The sequence below is a fragment of the Erinaceus europaeus genome, chromosome 10 (genome assembly GCF_950295315.1).
Source record: "Erinaceus europaeus chromosome 10, mEriEur2.1, whole genome shotgun sequence".
In the NCBI taxonomy this organism is placed as follows: Eukaryota; Metazoa; Chordata; class Mammalia; order Eulipotyphla; family Erinaceidae; genus Erinaceus; species Erinaceus europaeus.
The window spans coordinates 16,497,722-16,516,101 of record NC_080171.1 but is presented as its reverse complement, the minus strand read 5'-3'; the positions used below and the strand labels follow the sequence as shown (position 1 = coordinate 16,516,101).

The window sequence follows — 18,380 nt, the reverse complement described above, 5'->3', positions numbered from 1 at the left end:
CAACTTCTGAGTTTTCTCAAGTGGTAGTAAGTTTTTCTCTCTTATTCACATTTATAAAGTTGACTCATAGTTTCATGGAATATCAAAACTAAAAGGCAAGTTAGAGCTCCTTTCTTCACAGACGTGAAACCTGAGTCTCAGACAAACGATTTCCCCAGGATTCTATCTCCCGGTTTAGATTTTTGCTGCCTGTGTCTTGGTTCCCCCACTCACAGTGATTAAATCTGAATATTCCACTGAGCCCCTCCCTCATTCATGTAGATTCCCTGTTCTGGTGTCTGACCCTGCTCTGCCCCGGTGTCTTATTCTTGCTACCCTGCAGGGTGAATCTCGGGTGCCCTCCTGTCTGTAGGTACGTCCAGATGTCACAGCTTTGGCCTGCCTTCCTGCCGCCACTCGCCTCCATCTCCCTGTGTTCAGGTCCTCACAGCCGAGCACGTGCTAACGCCAAGGTCTTGTTAAGACTGGTTTTTGGTTCTGACTGAGCACAGCTGGGGCTAGGTCAGAACTAGACCTTTTTCTTTTCTTTGTTTTTTTTTCCAAAATTTTATTTATTAATTAATGAGAAAGATAAGAGGAAAGAGAGAATGAACCAGATGTCACTCTGGTACATGTGCTGCCAGGGATCGAACTCAGGACTTCATGCTTGAGAGTCCAGTGCTTTATCCACTGCATCACCTCCCAGACCATTCTACCGTCCTGTCTGTCTTTCTTTCTTCCTCCCTTCCTTTCTTCTTTCCTTCCTTCCTTCCTCTCTTTCTTTCTTTCTTTCCTTCCTTTTTTCTTTTTCTTTTCTTTCTTTTTTCCTTCTTTCTTTCTTTCATCTCTTCAGCTCTTCCTCTTTCTTTTTTCCCTTCCTTCCTTCCTTCCTTCCTTCCTTCCTTCCTTCCTTCCTTCCTTCCTTCCTTCCTTCCTTCCCTCTATTGTCAGCAAGGTGGTCCCTGAGGCTTGGTGCCAGCACTATGAATCCATCGCTCCTAGTGGCCATTCTCTCTCTCTCTCTCCATATATATATATATATATATTCCTTTCTATTTTATTTGAATAAACAAAAAACAATTGAGAGGGAAGGAGAGGTAGAGACACCTGCAGCCCTGCTTTACCTCTTGTGGAGCTTCTCCCTTGCATGTGGGGAGCAGCGGCTCAAACCTGGGTCCTTGTGCTTGGTAAAGTGAGCACTCAGCCCGAGTGTGCCATCACCTGCCCCCCCAATCTGCATTTCTGACACATTCTCAAGTGATGCCAATCCTATGGGTCCAGACAAACTCTTCAATCGATTGATCATTGCACTCGATTTCCTCCGAAATGCTTTTCAGTGGGAGCCTGTAGTTAGTTTATCCTCTTCTGCTTAATTGTTCTTTGCCTCCTCCACCAGATCGTAAGATCCAGGAGGGCAGGGATAGTACCTTTTTGCTCTACCTTCCCTCTGCCGTAAGTCCCTAGCATAGTGCCCCGCACATAATAGGTGCTCAATAAACATTTGTTCAATGAAAGAACAAAGTGGTGGAGCTGAGACTGACCCTGAGGTGCTGACTCTGGGGCTCAGTACCTTGTGCCCCATCATGCCCTCCAGCTGGGCTGGCTCATCCTCCCTGGGTAGACGGGTGTTGCTGTCTTCCCAGGCTAAGCCTTTACTTTTTATTTATTTACTTGTTAAATGTGGTGCTTGGAATTGAACTCAGGACCTCACACATGTACTCTACTGCTGAGTTACTTCCCCAGCTCAGTGCTTATTTTATACTCTTAGAGGGAGGAGGAGATAGCATAATGGTTATGCAGAAAGATTTTCATGCCTGGGGTGCCAAAGGTTCTAGGTTCAGACCCCAGTACTGCCAGAAACCAGAGTTTAGCAGTGTTTTGGTAAAAATAAATAATAAATAAACCAAAGAAGAGTCTCCAGAGCTCCACTTCATCATCCACGTGGTCCCGCCTGTCCTTATCACTGTTGTTCATATACAAGGCCAGGGCTTGAACCCATAGCCTCATGCATGGAAGGCTTATGAAAAACCCTTGGTGTTTAGAGTCTGTCCTGTCACTGTGGCTTTTTGTAATTACTTTTTGTAATTCTGAATGCTTTGAAATAATGGATAGTTTGAGGTTTATAATCTTAAAGTGTCTTTTTTTTTTTAGCATATCTTGTCTCTCTGAAAAATTATGTTGGTCAAAAGCTATTATTGTCCATTTTTCTTTAAAAAAAAAAAAACTTACATCAGAAGCCACCAACAGGAGCAAGTGGCTGAAGGCCCGATTGATAGCTTCCATTAGTGCTTTGCTTTTTACTTTGCTCCGAGACATGTTAGATATAAGCATTAATTTCATTTTTCTGACTCCTGCGCTATCCAGTCGGTGACAATTTGTCAGGAGGCACTGTAGTGTGTGGCGGTGCTCTTGGTATACAGAAAAGAAAAATGTTTTAACAGATCTTATTTTTCTTGTTCTTACACAACCAGTGAGGATAGTCATAAACAAAGGAAAGCCCTAAATCTCTTTCTAATAACTTGATCTGTACTTATTATAAAGTGAATATTATTGTCTCTAAAGCTTATATGCTGGAGAATATACTCTAAAAGAGTTACAACATTTATGTCCTGAACAAAAAGTTAATCCCTGCTAACCAGATCTGCTAATTAAACTTGTCTCAAACTCTCTGGGGTACAGATACCCTGCCTTGAATAGAATATACAGTTCTGTTCCAGAGAATATAAAAAGAATCAAAGCTTATGTGTCTTTATAGCTTTTGCTAAACTTTCACAGGGATATCTTTTTCTTTTTTCTTTTTGCCTCCAGGGTTATCGCTGGTGCTCAGTGCCTGCACTCTGAATCCACCACTCCTGGAGGCCATTTTTTCCCTTTTGTTGCCCTTGTTTATTGTTGTTGTCATTGCTGTTGGATAGAACAGAGAGAAATCAAGAGAGGAGGGGGAGACAGGAAGGGGGGCCTGCAGACCTGCTTCATCACCTGTAAAGTGACCCTCCTGCAAGTAGGGAGCAGAGAGCTCAAACTGGGGTCCTTGTGCTTCACACCATGTGCGCTTAACCCGCTGTGCTATCGCCCAACCCCCACGGATATCTTTTCTTTGCCTAATAGGAGTTAAATAGGGCTGTTAGCACATCTCCTACCATTTCAATTAAAGGCATAAATTGGATCCTGGTGTACATACATACGAGTTTATTTATAGAAAAGAGTAAGTATGAAATCTACTTAAGATTTATAATAAAATCATAAGCATGAGCTTGATTTTAAAATGAAGAAAAAGGAAGACCCACACATGCAAATCAAAAATGGCTTTATTGGGAGTTGGGCCTAGCTCAGCGGGTTAAGTGCAGGTGGCACAAAGCACAAGGACCGGCATAAGGATCCCGGTTCGAGCCCTGGCTCCCCACCTGCAGGGGAGTCGCTTCACAGGCGGTGAGGCAGGTCTGCAGGTGTCTATCTTTCTCTCCCCCTCTCTGTCTTCCCCTCCTCTCTCTATTTCTCTCTGTCCTATCCAACAACGACGACATCAATAACTACAACAATAAAACAACAAGGGCAACAAAAGGGAATAAATAAATAAATATAAAATGAAATTTTAAAAAAATATGGCTTTATTTAGGTCACATGCAAAGAGTCAGAACTTTGAGGCCATATAGAGGTGTACCCCATAGAATGTAACCTTTTTTATTGGGGGGATTAATGGTTTACAGTAAATACAGTTGTTAATACATGTGTAAAACGTCTGTTTTCTGCGAAATACTCTAAGCCCCTGCCTAGATCTTCCTCCACCATTGTTCACCAGGACCTGAAAGTCACCTCCCAAGCCCCTCAGAGTCCAGACACCAAACCCAGTCTAAACCCTGCTTTGTGTTTCCCCTTCTGTTCTTATTTCTCAGCTAACTTTATCATGTGTGAGACCTTGGGTCCAAGCCCCCGACTCCCAGCTGCAGGAGAGGGTTCGGAAGCTTCATGAGCAGTGGAGCAGGACTGCAGGTGTCTCTTCTTCTCTCTGCTTCTCTCTGTTGCTCACCTTCTGTCAAAGAGAAAAACATGGCCGGCAGGAATGTGGACTTGTGTGGCCATCGAGCATCAGTCATATCCCTGGTGACAACAAAAACAAACGCAAATAAACCAAGCAGATAAAAAGAAAATGATACAGAAAACCATCTAGAAGTGGGGGAGAGAGCATGGTAGTTATGCAAAAGACTCTTGTGCCGGAGGCTCTGAAATCCCAGGTTCAATCTCCAGAACCACCATGAGCCAGAGCTGAGCCGTGCTCTGGTAAAAATAAATGAATGTATCAGTAAGATCTTTATATTGCGAGCCAGGTGGTTATAATAATTCTGAGACAATGAAGAATGTCTGTAGTATTGATAAGAATTTTGAAACCTTAGTATGTCAGCTGATATGGCTTTTTTTTTTTTTCCTAATAGCTAAAAACCAGTGCCTGAAAGAAACACCAGTTAAAACACCGGGAACAGAGAAGTTAATGACAGGTGTCATTAGCCCAGAGAGGCGGTAAGTGTTGTTTGGTTTTTGTTTTTGCCTCCAGGGTTATTGCTTGGAGGCTATTTTTTTCCCTTTTGTTGCCCTTGTTTTATAGTTGTTGTGGTTATTATTATTGTTATTATTGCTGTCATCATTTTTTTTTGGGGATAGGACAGAAATGGAGAGAGTAGGGGGAGAGAAAGATAGAAACCTGCAGACCTGCTTCACCTCTCGTGAAGTGACTCCTCTGTAGGTGGGGAGCCGGCAGCTTGAACCAGGATTCTTGTGCAGGTCCTTGGGCTTTGTGCCATATGCGCTTAGCCAGCAGTGCTACAGCCCGACCCCCGTGTTTTGTTTAATTACCGCGCACTAACTGACTGGCCACTGGAGCTCCAGCCCCCCGTGTTTTGTTTTTATTTTTAGGCCCTTTGATTTGTGGAATATGTAGCCAAATTTCCCTTGGTCCTCTGTGGTTCTGTTAGATGCTGAAGGAATGCCTATCTTGATGGGGAGTACTTACTGTGAGGACCCGACAGGAGACTTTGCTCTACTTGTGGGTCTTTTTTGTCTTCAGGAAAATCCACTGCAAATCCACTGCTCCTGGTGGCCATCTGTGTTGTTGTTGTTGTTGTTGTTGTTGTTGTTGCTGGGTAGGACAGAGAGAAATTGAGAGAAGAGAGGAAGACAGAGACAGGGAAAGATAGGCACTTGCAGACCTGCTTCACCACTTGCAAAGCGACCCCCACCACCCTGCAGGGGCTTGAACTAGGATCCTTGTACTTCATACTATGTGTACTTAATCCGGTATGCTACTGCCCAGCCTCCTGTGGGTTCTTTTAATGCATTTTATTTACTTAAAATTTTTTTCAAGGTGCCGCTCAGTGGAACTGGATCTCAACCAAGTACATGTAGAAGATACTCCCAAAAGAAAAGGAACCAGAGTATTTGGGAGTCTGGAAAGGGGGTTGGATAAGGTTATCACTGTCCTTACCAGGAGCAAAAGGAAGGGCACTGGGCTGAGGAGACTAAAGGTGAGTGGACTGGAGTTTCTTAATGAGGATTTGAGAAGATGACTTAAAAGAGAGAGAGAGATGTGCTGAATGAATAAATAGTATTTCAGGGAGATACCAGAGTACAGCTCTGGCAAAAGTGGTGCCGGGGACTGAACCCAGGGCCTTACACATGCAAGTCCTGCATTCTACAGGCTGAGCCACCTTACACATGCAAGTCCTGCATTCTACAGGCTGAGCCACCTTACACATGCAAGTCCTGTATTCTACAGGCTGAGCCACCTCCCCGGCTACTAACATTGTTTTTTCAAAGCAAATGAACACTTGTTATTTTCATTCATAGAACTTTCATAGACTTTTCATAGAACCAGCTCCTAGAATTTTAGAATATTCTTTTTTTTATTGGTGTAGTTATTATTATTATTATTGTTATTGATGTCATCATTGTTGGGTAGGACAGAGAGAAATAGAGAGAGGGGGAGAGAAAGAGAGAAGGGGAGAGAAAAATAGACACCTGCAGACCTGCTTCACCGCCTGTGAAGCGATTCCCCTGCAGGTGGGGAGCCGGGAGCTCGAACTGGGATCCTTCCGTTGGCCCTTGCGCTTGACACCACGTGCACTTAACCCACTGCGCTATCACCTGACTCCCTAGAATATTCTTCAAGTCATCAAAGAATTAAGGAACTATGTCCAGTTATATACAAACCAAAACTTGTAGGGAGCTTATCTTCCCACAGTGCGTTTCAGGGCTGTGAGTGTTTGTATCATAATATAGGACGGGAGAAACTGGTAGAGTTGGGAATGAGCTTATTGGCAGAGCTCTTGCTTTGCACGTGTGAGATCCTGGGCTTGGTCCCTGGATAAGCACAGCACACACACGCAGTCCTGTGGGTGCATTTGCTAATAAACATGACATGACTTTCTCAGTTGTACTGCATTGAGGACATTTTGGATTTGCCAGGTAAGATGGTCTTTGTCCTGATATAAAGATCTGCTGCTTTTTTTTTCTCTTAAGCCTCAGTATAATGTGACAACAACCAAGTTAGTGAATCCAGACCAACTCTTGAATGAAATAATGTCTATCCTTCCAAAGAAGCATGTTGACTTTATACAAAAGGGGTAAGAGACATACTTACAAACGTATATTTATTATTTGATATCTCTTAAATTTTTGAGAAAATAGCAGTTGGTTCCTCTCTTCCCTTTCTTAGTTAAGCCCGCACCCCTCCCAAACCCCTACTTATTGGGCTGGAGAGATTACTGAATAGGACACGTGTCTTGCTGTGCAGACTGCTCAAGCTGGAGCCTTGGTACTTGGTACTTGGGAGGCACTTTGCACCAGTGTGGGGCTTCTCCCTTTCTTTCTCTGTCTTTATCTGATTAAAAAGCAGCGTGGAGCGGTGGACTTATGCATTCATGAATCCTCAGGAGAGAATATTCCGAGATCCTACAGAGAGAAAACAGAGCCCCATTTAGCTCTGGTGTGTGGTGGTGCCAGGGATTAGAACTGCGACCCTTCAGACAGGTGACCACCACTGCCCTATGCCCCCTTAAAAAAAAATCTCCCACTGAATTTCAAAAGGCTTTTATTTTTTAATAAACATATTAAAAGTGTTTTCATTATCTTTATTTGTTGGATAGAGACAGCCAGAAGTTGAGAGGGTAAGGAGATAGGGAGAGAGAGAGATGCCTGCAGCACTGCTTCACCACTTGCAAAGAAGGTGGGGACTGGGGCCCTTGAACCTGGTTCTTTGTGCATTGTAATACGTGTGCTCAACCAGTTGTGCCATCACCCGGCGCCAAGGCTTTTATTTATTTTTTTGCTAACTTTAAGGCCAGATTTTTATTTTATTTTATTTTTTTATTCCCTTTTGTTGCCCTTGCTGTTTTATTGTTCTAGTTATCATTGCTGTCATTGTTGTTGGATAGGACAGAGAGAAATGGAGAGAGGAGGGGAAGACAGAGGGGGAGAGAAAGATAGACACCTGCAGACCTGCTTCACCACCTGTGAAGCGACTCCCCTGCAGGTGGGGAGCTGGGGCTTGAATCGGGATCCTTATGCTGGTCCTTGTGCTTTGCGCCACCTGCGCTTAACTCACTGTGCCACAGCCCGACTCCCAAGGCCAGATTTTGACTGAGACTTCATACCAGCATAATCGATTGGTTGGTTGATTCTGCCAGGCTAACTTTGTGGGCGGGAGACAGACGACCAAGGACTTATGGCTGAGCTGGAAAGCAGTATCTCTTTATTCATGTGGAACGCAGCACAATCTAAGTATCTCTAATCACAATCCTGTCCTTATATATACTTGCCAAGTAGGGTGGAAACAGGATGTGACGTAGAGAGGGCGGAGAGAAAAGTGACTGGTGAAAATCAGGGTGTACTACGAGAGGGGGCGGAGCAGAAAGACATCATGAACCAGTGGGGATTAAACCAATGCCCTGCAGGCAGGGTGGTGCTTAGTTAACAGTGGTTATGGAAACAGAATACAGTGTTAAGCAGGGGGGATTAAACCAATGAAACAGAAGGGGGTTTTTAGAAGCAGAATTAGAAGCAGACCAACAGATTCATTCATTCAAGAGGTGGGGAGGGAACCAGAACATCACTCTGATTTAGGAAATACCAGGGATTGAACTTGGGACCTTATGGTTGAGGCTCCAATACTTTATTCATTGAGCTACCTCCCAGGCTACCAGACTCTTAAGAGGATAAGAGAGAGGAAGAGGAGCAAGTAGAAAGGCACACAGCCCTGCTCTTGAAGTGTGCCCTTTGCTTAGTGCTCCTATGCGGTGACTGGGGGCTCAAGCCTGAGTCTTTGCGCCTGGTAAGGCGTGCACTCTACCAAGTGAGTTATCTCTTGGCTCCACAGCTAGAGTTCTTTTTAAGTACCCACCTTTTAACATCATGCAAGTTTAGGTTTTTCTTTAATTTTTATCAGAACAACTCAGCTCTGGCTTAGTTGATGACAGTGCTGGAGACTGAGCCTGGAGCTTTGGAGCCTCTGACATGAGAGTCTCTTTGCTTAACATTATACTGTCTACTCTACTCTAAACTTTAGGTTTTTTTCAAAATAGGAAAATCATAACTTCTTTCAGGTTTTTCTTAAATTCTGTGTATTCCTTTGATGTTCTGCTTTACAAGAATATTTATAAATTGTAGTCTAAATATAGGATATACCTCAAGTAAATAAAGGATATATATATAATATATGTAAAATATATTATATATAATATATATATTATAATTATACTATAATATTTATTAATTGCTGTTTTATAGATTTGGGTGTTCAGTACTTTAGGAAATCATTTCACTTCAATGCTTATAACCACCATTGAGGAAACTGTCATTAAAACCTACCTGGTTATTATCTGACAGTCTGAATAGCCAAACATCACTTGTTATCTTTCTAAGTAATCCCCTTAATGTTATTCAAAGCAACTAAGAGCTACTAACAGATGTCACAAGAATATTTGAATAGACTCAGCAATACGGAGCAAGATTTCAGGAAATGAATTCCCTGCTATAAGAACAATTTTACCCTCGCTGTGAATATTGGCAGGTGCATCTTACATGAACCCTTCAAGTATATTTAGAATAAATCTAACTCACTGACTTGTTCCTCACACTTGGGGTTTATCTGTGATTCCAGAACCTCAAGCCAAGTCTATATCAGAAACGTTTTCTCTTTCCTTCATTGTCTAACTATCAAGTCACTGTGCATTGACCCCCCCTTTTTTTTTTCCTTCTTCTCCTTGATGCCCTTTTCCTATTGACCTTTTCTCTTTCCTTTTTTTATGAGGAAGCAGAATGAAAAGGAATTTCTTTCCCACAGTGGTGTGATGGTACTGGTCTCAGTCATATCCCCTTATTATTATTATTATTATTTTTTAAATATTTATTTTATTTATTTCCTTTTGTTGCCCTTGTTGTTTTATTGTTGTAGTTATTATTGTTGTTGTCGTTGTTGGATAGGACAGAGAGAAATGGAGAGAGGAGGGGAAGACAGAGAGGGGGAGAGATAGACACCTGCAGACCTGCTTCACCGCCTGTGAAGCGACTCCCCTGCAGGTGGGGAGCCGGGGTTCGAACCGGGATCCTTATACTGGTCCTTGTGCTTTGTGCCACATGCGCTTAACATCCCCTTATTATTATCTTCTCCCAACCTTTATTTCTCCCCCCCCGCCCCCCGTCACTGCTCAGCTCTGGTTTATGATGGTACAGGGGATTGAACCTGGGACTTTGGAGCCACAGGCCTGAGAGTCTCTTTGCAGAACCATTATGCTATCTACCCCCCCCTTCTTGTGACTAAATTATTGTGCACTATTCATCGGGAACTCTAGCAGTCAGGGTACTTCTTGGTGTTTCTGATGCTGGCTGCCTATTTTCTCTTTCTTTCTTTCTTTTTAAATTTCTTATTTATAAGGACACACTGACAAAACCATAGGATAAGAGGGGTACATTTCCACACAGTTCCCACCACCAGATCTCCATACCTCATCCCCTCCCCTGATAGCCTTCCTATTCTTTAACCCTTTGGGAGTATGGACCCAGAGTCATTGTGGGATGCAGAAGGTGGAAGGTCTGGCTTCTGTAATTGCTTCCCTGGTGAACATGGGCGTTGGCAGGTCAATCCATATTCCCAGCCCTCCCCCCCCTTTCCATATTTGGATGGGGCTCTGGGGAAGCGGGGCTTCAGGACACATTGGTGGGGTCGTCTGCCCAGGGAAGTCCTGTTGGCATCATGGTAGCATCTGGAACCTGGTGGTTGAAAAAAGAGTTAACATACAAAGCCAAACAAATTGTTGACTAATCATGAACCTAAAGGCTGGAATAGTGCAGATGAAGATTTGGGGTCTCCATTTGAAGATAGCTAGTAGGCCTATTTTAGTTATATTCAAAAGGCCTAGTTTTTTCCTGAGCCTGACCTCTGATATGCAGGAGGACCCAAGTTATTGCCTGGGGAGATGATGTCATGACTGGAAAAAGGACCAGAAAGCTGGATCAGGGAAGAGAGTAGCTCCAAAATATGGGAAAGGTGTATAAATATTGTTGACTATAGACCTCATTGATTTGAGCTAGGGCCCATATTCAGCACAGGAGCCTATGTAACTTCTGCATCCCTATAGGTCTGAGCTCACATTCTGTGGTCACAGCTAGGTACATTCCAGGCTGCACTAATTTCAGGACCCATCTTCCTCAGATGGTAGGTAGAGTATGCTGTCTAACCTCCCTTTGGAGAATGGAACATTCCCTACCGTTGCTGGTCCACATTGAGGGCCAGGTCCTATAGAGGCCCACAGAGGGGTCCATTATGTTGCTCCTGATGGAGATGACCAGTGACAGTGGTGAGAGGGATCTAAGAGGTCTAGGCCCATCATGTCTGTCAGATGATGGGGTGGCCTGCTAGTGACTAAAGAGTCATCATTAAAGTCTCTGGTTGCTTATTTCTATGGGATCAAGCCCCTACTTGTGTGATGGATTAATGGTATTTGGGAGACTTCATAATACATAAGAACTGCCTAGTTTCTTCACACATCTTTGCAGAATAGTGCCTACCTGTGTGTCCCTAGGTGCTGAGGAAACAGACATTTACAACTGACTCTCTTGTTTACTGTTACTGGACACCAGTAAGACAACTAAATAAACGTACGATTCAGTGTTAAGTCATCAAGCATCATTTGAGGGCCTGGGAAATGGCTTGCTTGGTAGAGCCTGTGCACAGTGCAGGCAAGGTCCTGGGCTTCAAGCCCCAGCACCACATGGAAACACCAGGCCCCTGGGGAAGCTCCCTGTATGGTGAAGCCATGTTGTGATGTCTTTCCCCTCTCATTGTCTCTCTGTCTGTCTGTATATCTGTCTTATCTGGAGTAAAGAAAAGAGAGTTAAAAGCTTGTCCTAGGAGCAGTAATAATGCACGTGCATGAGATTCCAGCACAGAGACAGTGATTCCCCTTCGATGAAATCTATCTATGCAGCTTTTCAGCACCAAGCCTAATTCTTGCTTCCTTTTAAGATTTATTTCATTCTTTTTCTTTATTTGTATTTTATTTATGGGATATATATAGAGAGAAGTTGAAAGAGAAGTGGAGAGACAGAGAGGGAGAGAGAAAGAGAGACACCTGTAGCCCTGCTTCACTGCTTGTGAATCTTTTCCTCTACGGGGGGCGGGGGGGGGACCAGGGGCTTGAACTTGGGCCCTTTGTATTTTGTAATATGTGTGCAGCACTGCCTGACCTGCTTGCCTGCCTTCCTCTTCCTCCTCCTTCTTTTTCTTCTTCTTTCCTTCTTTTTCTTTTTTCTTCTTTTTTTAAAAAGATTTTTTAAAAAAGACTATTTATTTATTAGAAAGATAGGAGGAGAGAGAGAGAATCAGACATCAGTCTGGTACATGGTGCTGTCGGGGATCAAACTCAGGACTTCATGTTTGAGATTCTGGTGCCTTAGCCACTGCACCACCTCCCAGACCACTTAAAGATTTTAAAAATATTTATTTATTTCCTTTTTGTTGCCCTTGTTTTTATTGTTGTTGTAGTTATTAGTGTTGTTGTTATTGATGTTGTTGTTGTTGGATAGGACAGAGAGAAATGGAGAGAGGAAGGGAAGACAGAGAGGGGGAGAGAAAGACAGACACCTGCAGACCTGCTTCACCACCTGTGAAGCGACTTCCCTGCAGGTGGGGAGCCAGGGGCTTGAACCAGGATCCTCATGCCAGTCCTTGCACTTAACCCGCTGCACTACTACCCGACTCCCTCTTTTTTTTTTTTTTTCTTTTTAAAGATGTCGTCTTACTACTTATTAATGGAAGAGAGAGAACCAGAGCACCACTCTGGTACAAGCAATGCCAGGAATCAAATTCAGAACCTCATACTTAAGAGTCCAACACCATATCCACTGCCTTGGGCCGCCACTTCATTTCCTATGAGAGGAAGATTGAAACCAGAGCATCAGTCCCGTATACACCACACTGGAAGTTAAGCCAGGAGCCTCAGACGTGCAAGTCCTGCTATGCTCTACTAGCTGAGATAGTTCCCCAGCCTGTACCTGTGTCTTAAGATGACTTTCTAGGTGTCAGGAAGTATTTCAGCCAGGAGGATGCACCATACCCCTTGGGCTCTTCCTTTTATAATCTTCATGAAGTGTTGTAATGCTCATAACTTCTAGCCTTACTGTTAGAATAGCCTAAAAAGTGTCCTTCTTATAGGTTAAGCTTTCAGCTTCATTTACATGAAAGACAGAAGTTTCTGATGACATGTACACACGCACAAACACACACCCCCACACTGTAATCTTCCTTGTGCTTTTCTTTGTTCTGAATGTTGTGGAGATAGCTTCATATTCACGGATTATACTGTTGAAAGAGCTACATAAAGGAAGCCAGAAGATTTCTTGAGCATGAATGGCATGTGTAGCTGTGAAAGAAGGGCTTTTCTTTGGAGTAAGGGAAAATTCTGGTAAAGCCTTTTCATCCTTATTCTTTTTGAAGATCCCAGTTCAGCTTCTGAGAAAGCACCAGTCATACTCCATCACTAAAGCATAGCCGGGGCCTTTGGAAAGTGTAAGCAGTGATACATTGCTTACTAGGAAGTAATGGTTCATTTTCTCTTGTATCATGCAGAATATTCACGGTTCCCCAACTAACTGGCGCCTTATCTTGTTTTTCACAGCTATACACTCAAGTGTCAAACACAGTCAGATTTTGGCAAAGTGACAATGCAGTTTGAACTAGAAGTGTGCCAGCTTCAGAAACCCGATGTGGTGGGTATCAGGAGGCAGCGGCTTAAGGGTGATGCCTGGGTTTACAAGAGATTAGTGGAAGACATCCTGTCTAGCTGCAAGGTATAACTGGTGAATGATTCCCATCCTGCGGGATGAGAACGGGGGTGATGCCACCTACACGAGACTGCTATGGCTGCTTTGGCTTATTCTAACGTCCACTAGAACTACAGACGTCAGAGCTATCTTAAAAAAACAATGTCTTTTTGTTTATAAACAAAAGATATTGCTTCGTGGATGAATGTAAGGCAAGTAATGTAAGACACTCTGTTCCTGTCTTTTAAAGTCACGCAGCCTTATACGTTACTGTTGACTTTCCCAGATTCACTTCCATGTATGAATGTCAATTCTTAAGTATGTTTCCTTTTAATGTGTGATTTCTCTCTGAAATAAAACCATTTGTGAATATGGCAGGCTTCTTCTCTCTCCCTCTTTTTTTTTTTTTGCATTTGATTTTGATCCAAAATAAAACCTCAAATGGCTTCCTGACTGTTAAGTAGAGACTATTTGGAGTATGTTTTGTCTGTTATCAAATATGCCTTGGGCAGGAAAACAGATAAGAATTCATTTGCATAATTTTTTCCTGTCTGATTTAAGTAGGATTTATTGAGATCGTTAACTAAGTCACAGCTGTGGTTACCAGAGTTAAACAACATATTTAATATGTTGAATAAAAGAGTATTGACTTCAGTAAGTGTATTCGGTCAACAATGATAAGTATCTGAACTATGAACCCTCATGAAATGTTACTTTATAGTAATATTCCTTAAATCTCCATGTTGGCCCCAAGTTTGTATTTTTATTTCATTTTATTGGTCTCTAAAGGCCAGAACTCTAGTTATATTTGAATAGATTTTACCAATTAAACTAGTTGGAGGAAAAAAAAAATAGCACTACTTCTAGCCAGGAGTGAGAGAGTGTTTTGTTAATCATTTATTCCATAGACATTTACTAAATGCTTGCTGGCATTGGGTCCTGGAGCTTGAAGATGGCACTGCCTCATTGACTTTGGGAGTTCAGAGTCTGTTAGCAGGGGCAGGCGCCTTAACTAATGTTTATAAGGGGATGGCAGACATGGGAGGGGTAAGGGATGTTTTCTTGAAGGAAGCAGTATTTGATCTATCTGCATGTGCTGACCAGAAAAGGGAGGGCAACATCCTTGACAGCAAGAATCGTGTGTGCAGAGACAGAATTATCAAATCGTATGATGTGGTTGGAGTTAAGTGCAGAAGGTGGTGATAGGTAGTACTAATTGTGGTAAAAAGTTTAATTGGAAATTTTAAAAAGTTGAATCCTAACTTTGTTATAATTTCATGAGTTCTTTTACTTAACTCACCTGTGTCAGGTATATGTTGTACAGATATTTCCTCCCAGTCAGAGGATTATGTCTTTTCACTTTAATAATATTTTCTTTTCCTGTACAGAAACTTTACAGGTTGATGTCCATCTGTTTGTTTTTGCCCATTTTAGTTCCTGAAGGCAGTTTCATGGAGGGTTTTGCCTGTGTTTTCTTCAGTGTATTTCATGGCTTTGTGTCTAACATCCAAGTCTTTGATCTACTTTAAATGAACTTTTGTGTATGGTGAGAGGTAGTGATCAAGTTCCTGTATTTTGAATGTGGCTGTCTGGTTTTCCTAGCACTGTTGAGACTCTCCTTTCTCTATAGTAAGCTCTTGACTCCTTTGCCATAAGTTAACTGTCCATATGGCCAGAAGCAAGTGTTGGCAAGGTTGCCCAGAAGGAACTGCTGTAACTGCTTGTGGGAATGTAAATTGGTCCAGTTCCTATGGAGAGCATTATGGAAACTTCCCCAGATATTAAAACTAGATTACCATACGGCTCAGCAATCCCACTCATAGGTATATCATGTGCTCAGTAGAGAGAGGGAGTGTGACATTCTTGACACAAGAACAGTGTATGCACAGGCACAAAATTACCAAATAAGTGCACTAACCGTTAGCAAAAATAAATGTACATCTGTCTTCCTCCCAGCACGATTTCCTAGAGCCATGGCATGAAAGCAACTCAAGTGTTCAGTGACATGAATGCAGATAAGAGATTGTACCCTGGGAGTATGGGTCAACCTGCCATGTTCAGCGGGGAAGCAGTTACAGAAGCCAGACCTTCCACCTTCTGCATCCCATGATGACCTTGGGTCCATACTCCCAGAGGGATAAGGAATAGAAAAGCTATCAGGGGAGGGGATGGGATATGGAGCTCTGGGGGTGGGCACTGTGTGGAAATGTACCCCTCTTATCTTATAGTCTTGTCTATATTTCCATTTTATAAGTAAAAAAAAAGGAAAAGAAATTGTACCCGTGTGTCAACAACTGTACTATAAACCAATGCCCCCCATAAAATGAGTCTTAAAAATGTGGTATATACAGAATGTAATACCCAATTATATGAAAAGATAGAGCTTGCCTTTTGCAGTATGACTGGAACCAGAGGAGCTAATGATCAGCTAAATAAGGAAGAAAGAGGACGTATACCTGATGATGTCTCTCGCTGAAGCAATAGCATTTAGCCAGGAAAGTTGCTCAGTAAGGCACTCATGGACTCTGTACCACATGTCCCAGAACAGAACAGTGGACCAGTCCTTCTCTCTCTCATTAAGTGAACAAATCTTTTCTAAAAAGAAAGGAGTAAACAAGGTAAGCAAAAGACAAACCCTGAGATTCTGATTTGGAATGGAATTTACTGGAGGGGGAGGAGTAGGGGCATCAAGATGGAGGGCAGCCTGTGGACTGTAGGGGAAGGTCTTGGTTTCTTGTTGGGTGTGGTGTGGTAACTATTTGAAGAGAGGTAAAATTGTACCCCAAAACAAAGTCTTGTAACCTAACATTCGTATCAATTTAAAAGGACGTGCATATTTCACTAAATTAAATGCTTAGGCAAAGGAGAGCTATCAAGAGACTTAATTTTTTTTTAAATTATATATATATATATATATATATATATATATATATATATATATATATTACTTGATAGAACAGAGAAGTGGAAAAGGGAAGCCCCTGCAGGTGGGTGTTGAGGGTTTGAACCTGGGTCCTAGTGTGTGGTAATGTACACTAAACAGGGTATGCCACTCTCTGACCCTGAGATTGAATCTTTTTATAATAGGTTTATTGGGGTGTAGTTCACATACTGTAAGATTCAACCCCAATCTCTGTAATGCAGACAAGAAAAATGAAAAAAAAAAAAAAAACCCATAAGGGAAATAATAGTTCTTTTTAAAATTAAACATATTTCTAAGAAACCAAAGCTATCCAAAAAGATCTGTGTACACGTATGTCCATAGCAGCACAATTTGTAATAGCTAAAACCTGGAAGCAACCCAGGTGTCCAACAACAGATGAGTGGCTGAGCAAGTTGTGGTCTGTATATACAGTGGAATACTACTCAGCTATTAAAAATGATGATTTCACCATTTTTAGCCCATCTTGGATGGAGCTTGAAGACAATCATGTTAAGTGAGATAAGTCAGAAACAGAAAGATGGATATGGGATAATCTCACTCATAGAAGTTAAAAAAACAAGATCAGAAGGGAAAACACTAAGTAGAACTTGGACTGGAGTTGGTGTGTTGCACCAAAGCAAAAGACTCTGGGGTGGGGGGAGGGCTCAGGTCCTGGAACATGATGGCAGAGGACCTAGTGGGGGTTGTATTGTTATGTGGAAAACTGGGAAATGTTATGATGTACAAACTATTGTATTTACTCTCGACTGTAAAACTAATCCCCCAATTAAAAAAAAAAGACTCTGGGGTGGGAGGAGGGTTCAGGTCCTGGAACATGAGCAGAGGAGGGCCTAATGGGGGTTGAATTGTTCTGTGGAAAACTGGGAAATGTTGCACATGTACAAACTACTGTATTTACTGTCAACTGTAAACCACTAATCCTCCAATAAAGAAATTTAAAAACGGGGGAAAACCATGCTCACAGAAATACAATCTAATTTTAGGACATGGTCACTACTTCAGAGAGACATTGGAACTCATTACTGGTCTATCACTCCAATTATTCTGCCCCTAAGTTCTTAGCAACCTTGAATCTACTTGGTGTTTTTATTGTGGAGTGCTTTTTTTTTTTTTGATATTTTATTTATTAGTGAGAAAGGACGAGAAAGAGATAGAGAGAGAGATAGAGAGAGAGAGAAGGAACCAGACATCACTCTGGTACACATGCTACTGGAGATTGAACTCGGGACCTCATGCTTGAGAGTCCAATGCTTTATCCACTGCGCCACCTCCCGGACCACTGTAGGGGAGTTCCCATATACATGGAATCATATGATATGTGGCCTTTCGAGTTTGACTTCTCACTTAGAAAACTGTTTTCAGGATTATTCATCATGTTGTAATATATCAGTCAGTACTTTATTCTTCCTTTTTTCTCTCCCTCCCTTCCTTCTGTCCTTCTCTTTTCCTTTCTTTCTTCCCTCCCTCCCCTCCCTCCCTCCCTTTCTTCCTCCTTCACTCCCTCCCTTCCTCCCTCCCTCCTTTCCTTCCTTCCCTCACTCACTCTTCCCCTCCCTCCCTTCTTCCCTTCTTTCTTTCTTTCCTTCCTCCCTCCTTCCTCCCTCCCTCCTTCCCTCCCTTCCTTCCTTCTTCCCTTTTTCCTTTCCTTCCTCCCTCCTTCCTTCCCTCCCTCCTTCCCTCCCTCCTTTCCTTCTTTCCTTCCTTCCTTCCTTCCTTCCTTCCTTTCACCTTTCCTTCCTTCCACTGGGGAATGAACCCAGGTCCTTGTACATGTGTAATGCCACCACTGAGCGTCCTCCCTGGGCTGATTACTTCATTATGGTGCACCCTTGAGGTCTGGGTTTCAACTCCAGGTCTTAAAATTGGTAAGGTGAAAGTTGTCAGGTTGGTTCAGTGTCACTTATATATTCTTCATTTACTATCAATTTCATAATGAGCGCAGTAACCCAGTCAACATTGAATTTGAACTTCCTACTTGGCACTAGTGAGACATGCATATAAGATCCTGCCATCCTAACAAACATATGAAGAATTTCTCCAGGTCGTTGATTGTCAGAGAAATGCAAATAAAGACAACACTGAAATACCACCTCACTCCTGTGAGAATGGCATACATCAAAAAGGACAGCAGCAACAAATGCTGGAGAGG

The 18,380-nt window shown here is 42.5% G+C and overlaps 1 protein-coding gene across 3 annotated transcripts in view; it reads left to right on the top strand.

Moving 5' to 3' along the window:
- MELK (maternal embryonic leucine zipper kinase) overlaps nt 1–18,380 on the top strand; it is a 141,573-nt gene that overhangs the window by 70,938 nt on the left and 52,255 nt on the right. For 2 of the 3 annotated variants that reach the window (XM_007524096.2, XM_060199173.1), the window contains exons 15-18: nt 4,410–4,494; nt 5,336–5,495; nt 6,490–6,593; nt 13,143–13,662. In XM_007524096.2, coding sequence (XP_007524158.1) covers nt 4,410–4,494; nt 5,336–5,495; nt 6,490–6,593; nt 13,143–13,320 — 527 coding nt within the window. In that variant the 3' untranslated portion in view covers nt 13,321–13,662. Of the gene's footprint in view, nt 1–4,409; nt 4,495–5,335; nt 5,496–6,489; nt 6,594–13,142; nt 13,663–18,380 lie in introns of those variants that run through there. The other variant, XM_060199174.1, reaches the window with a different exon arrangement.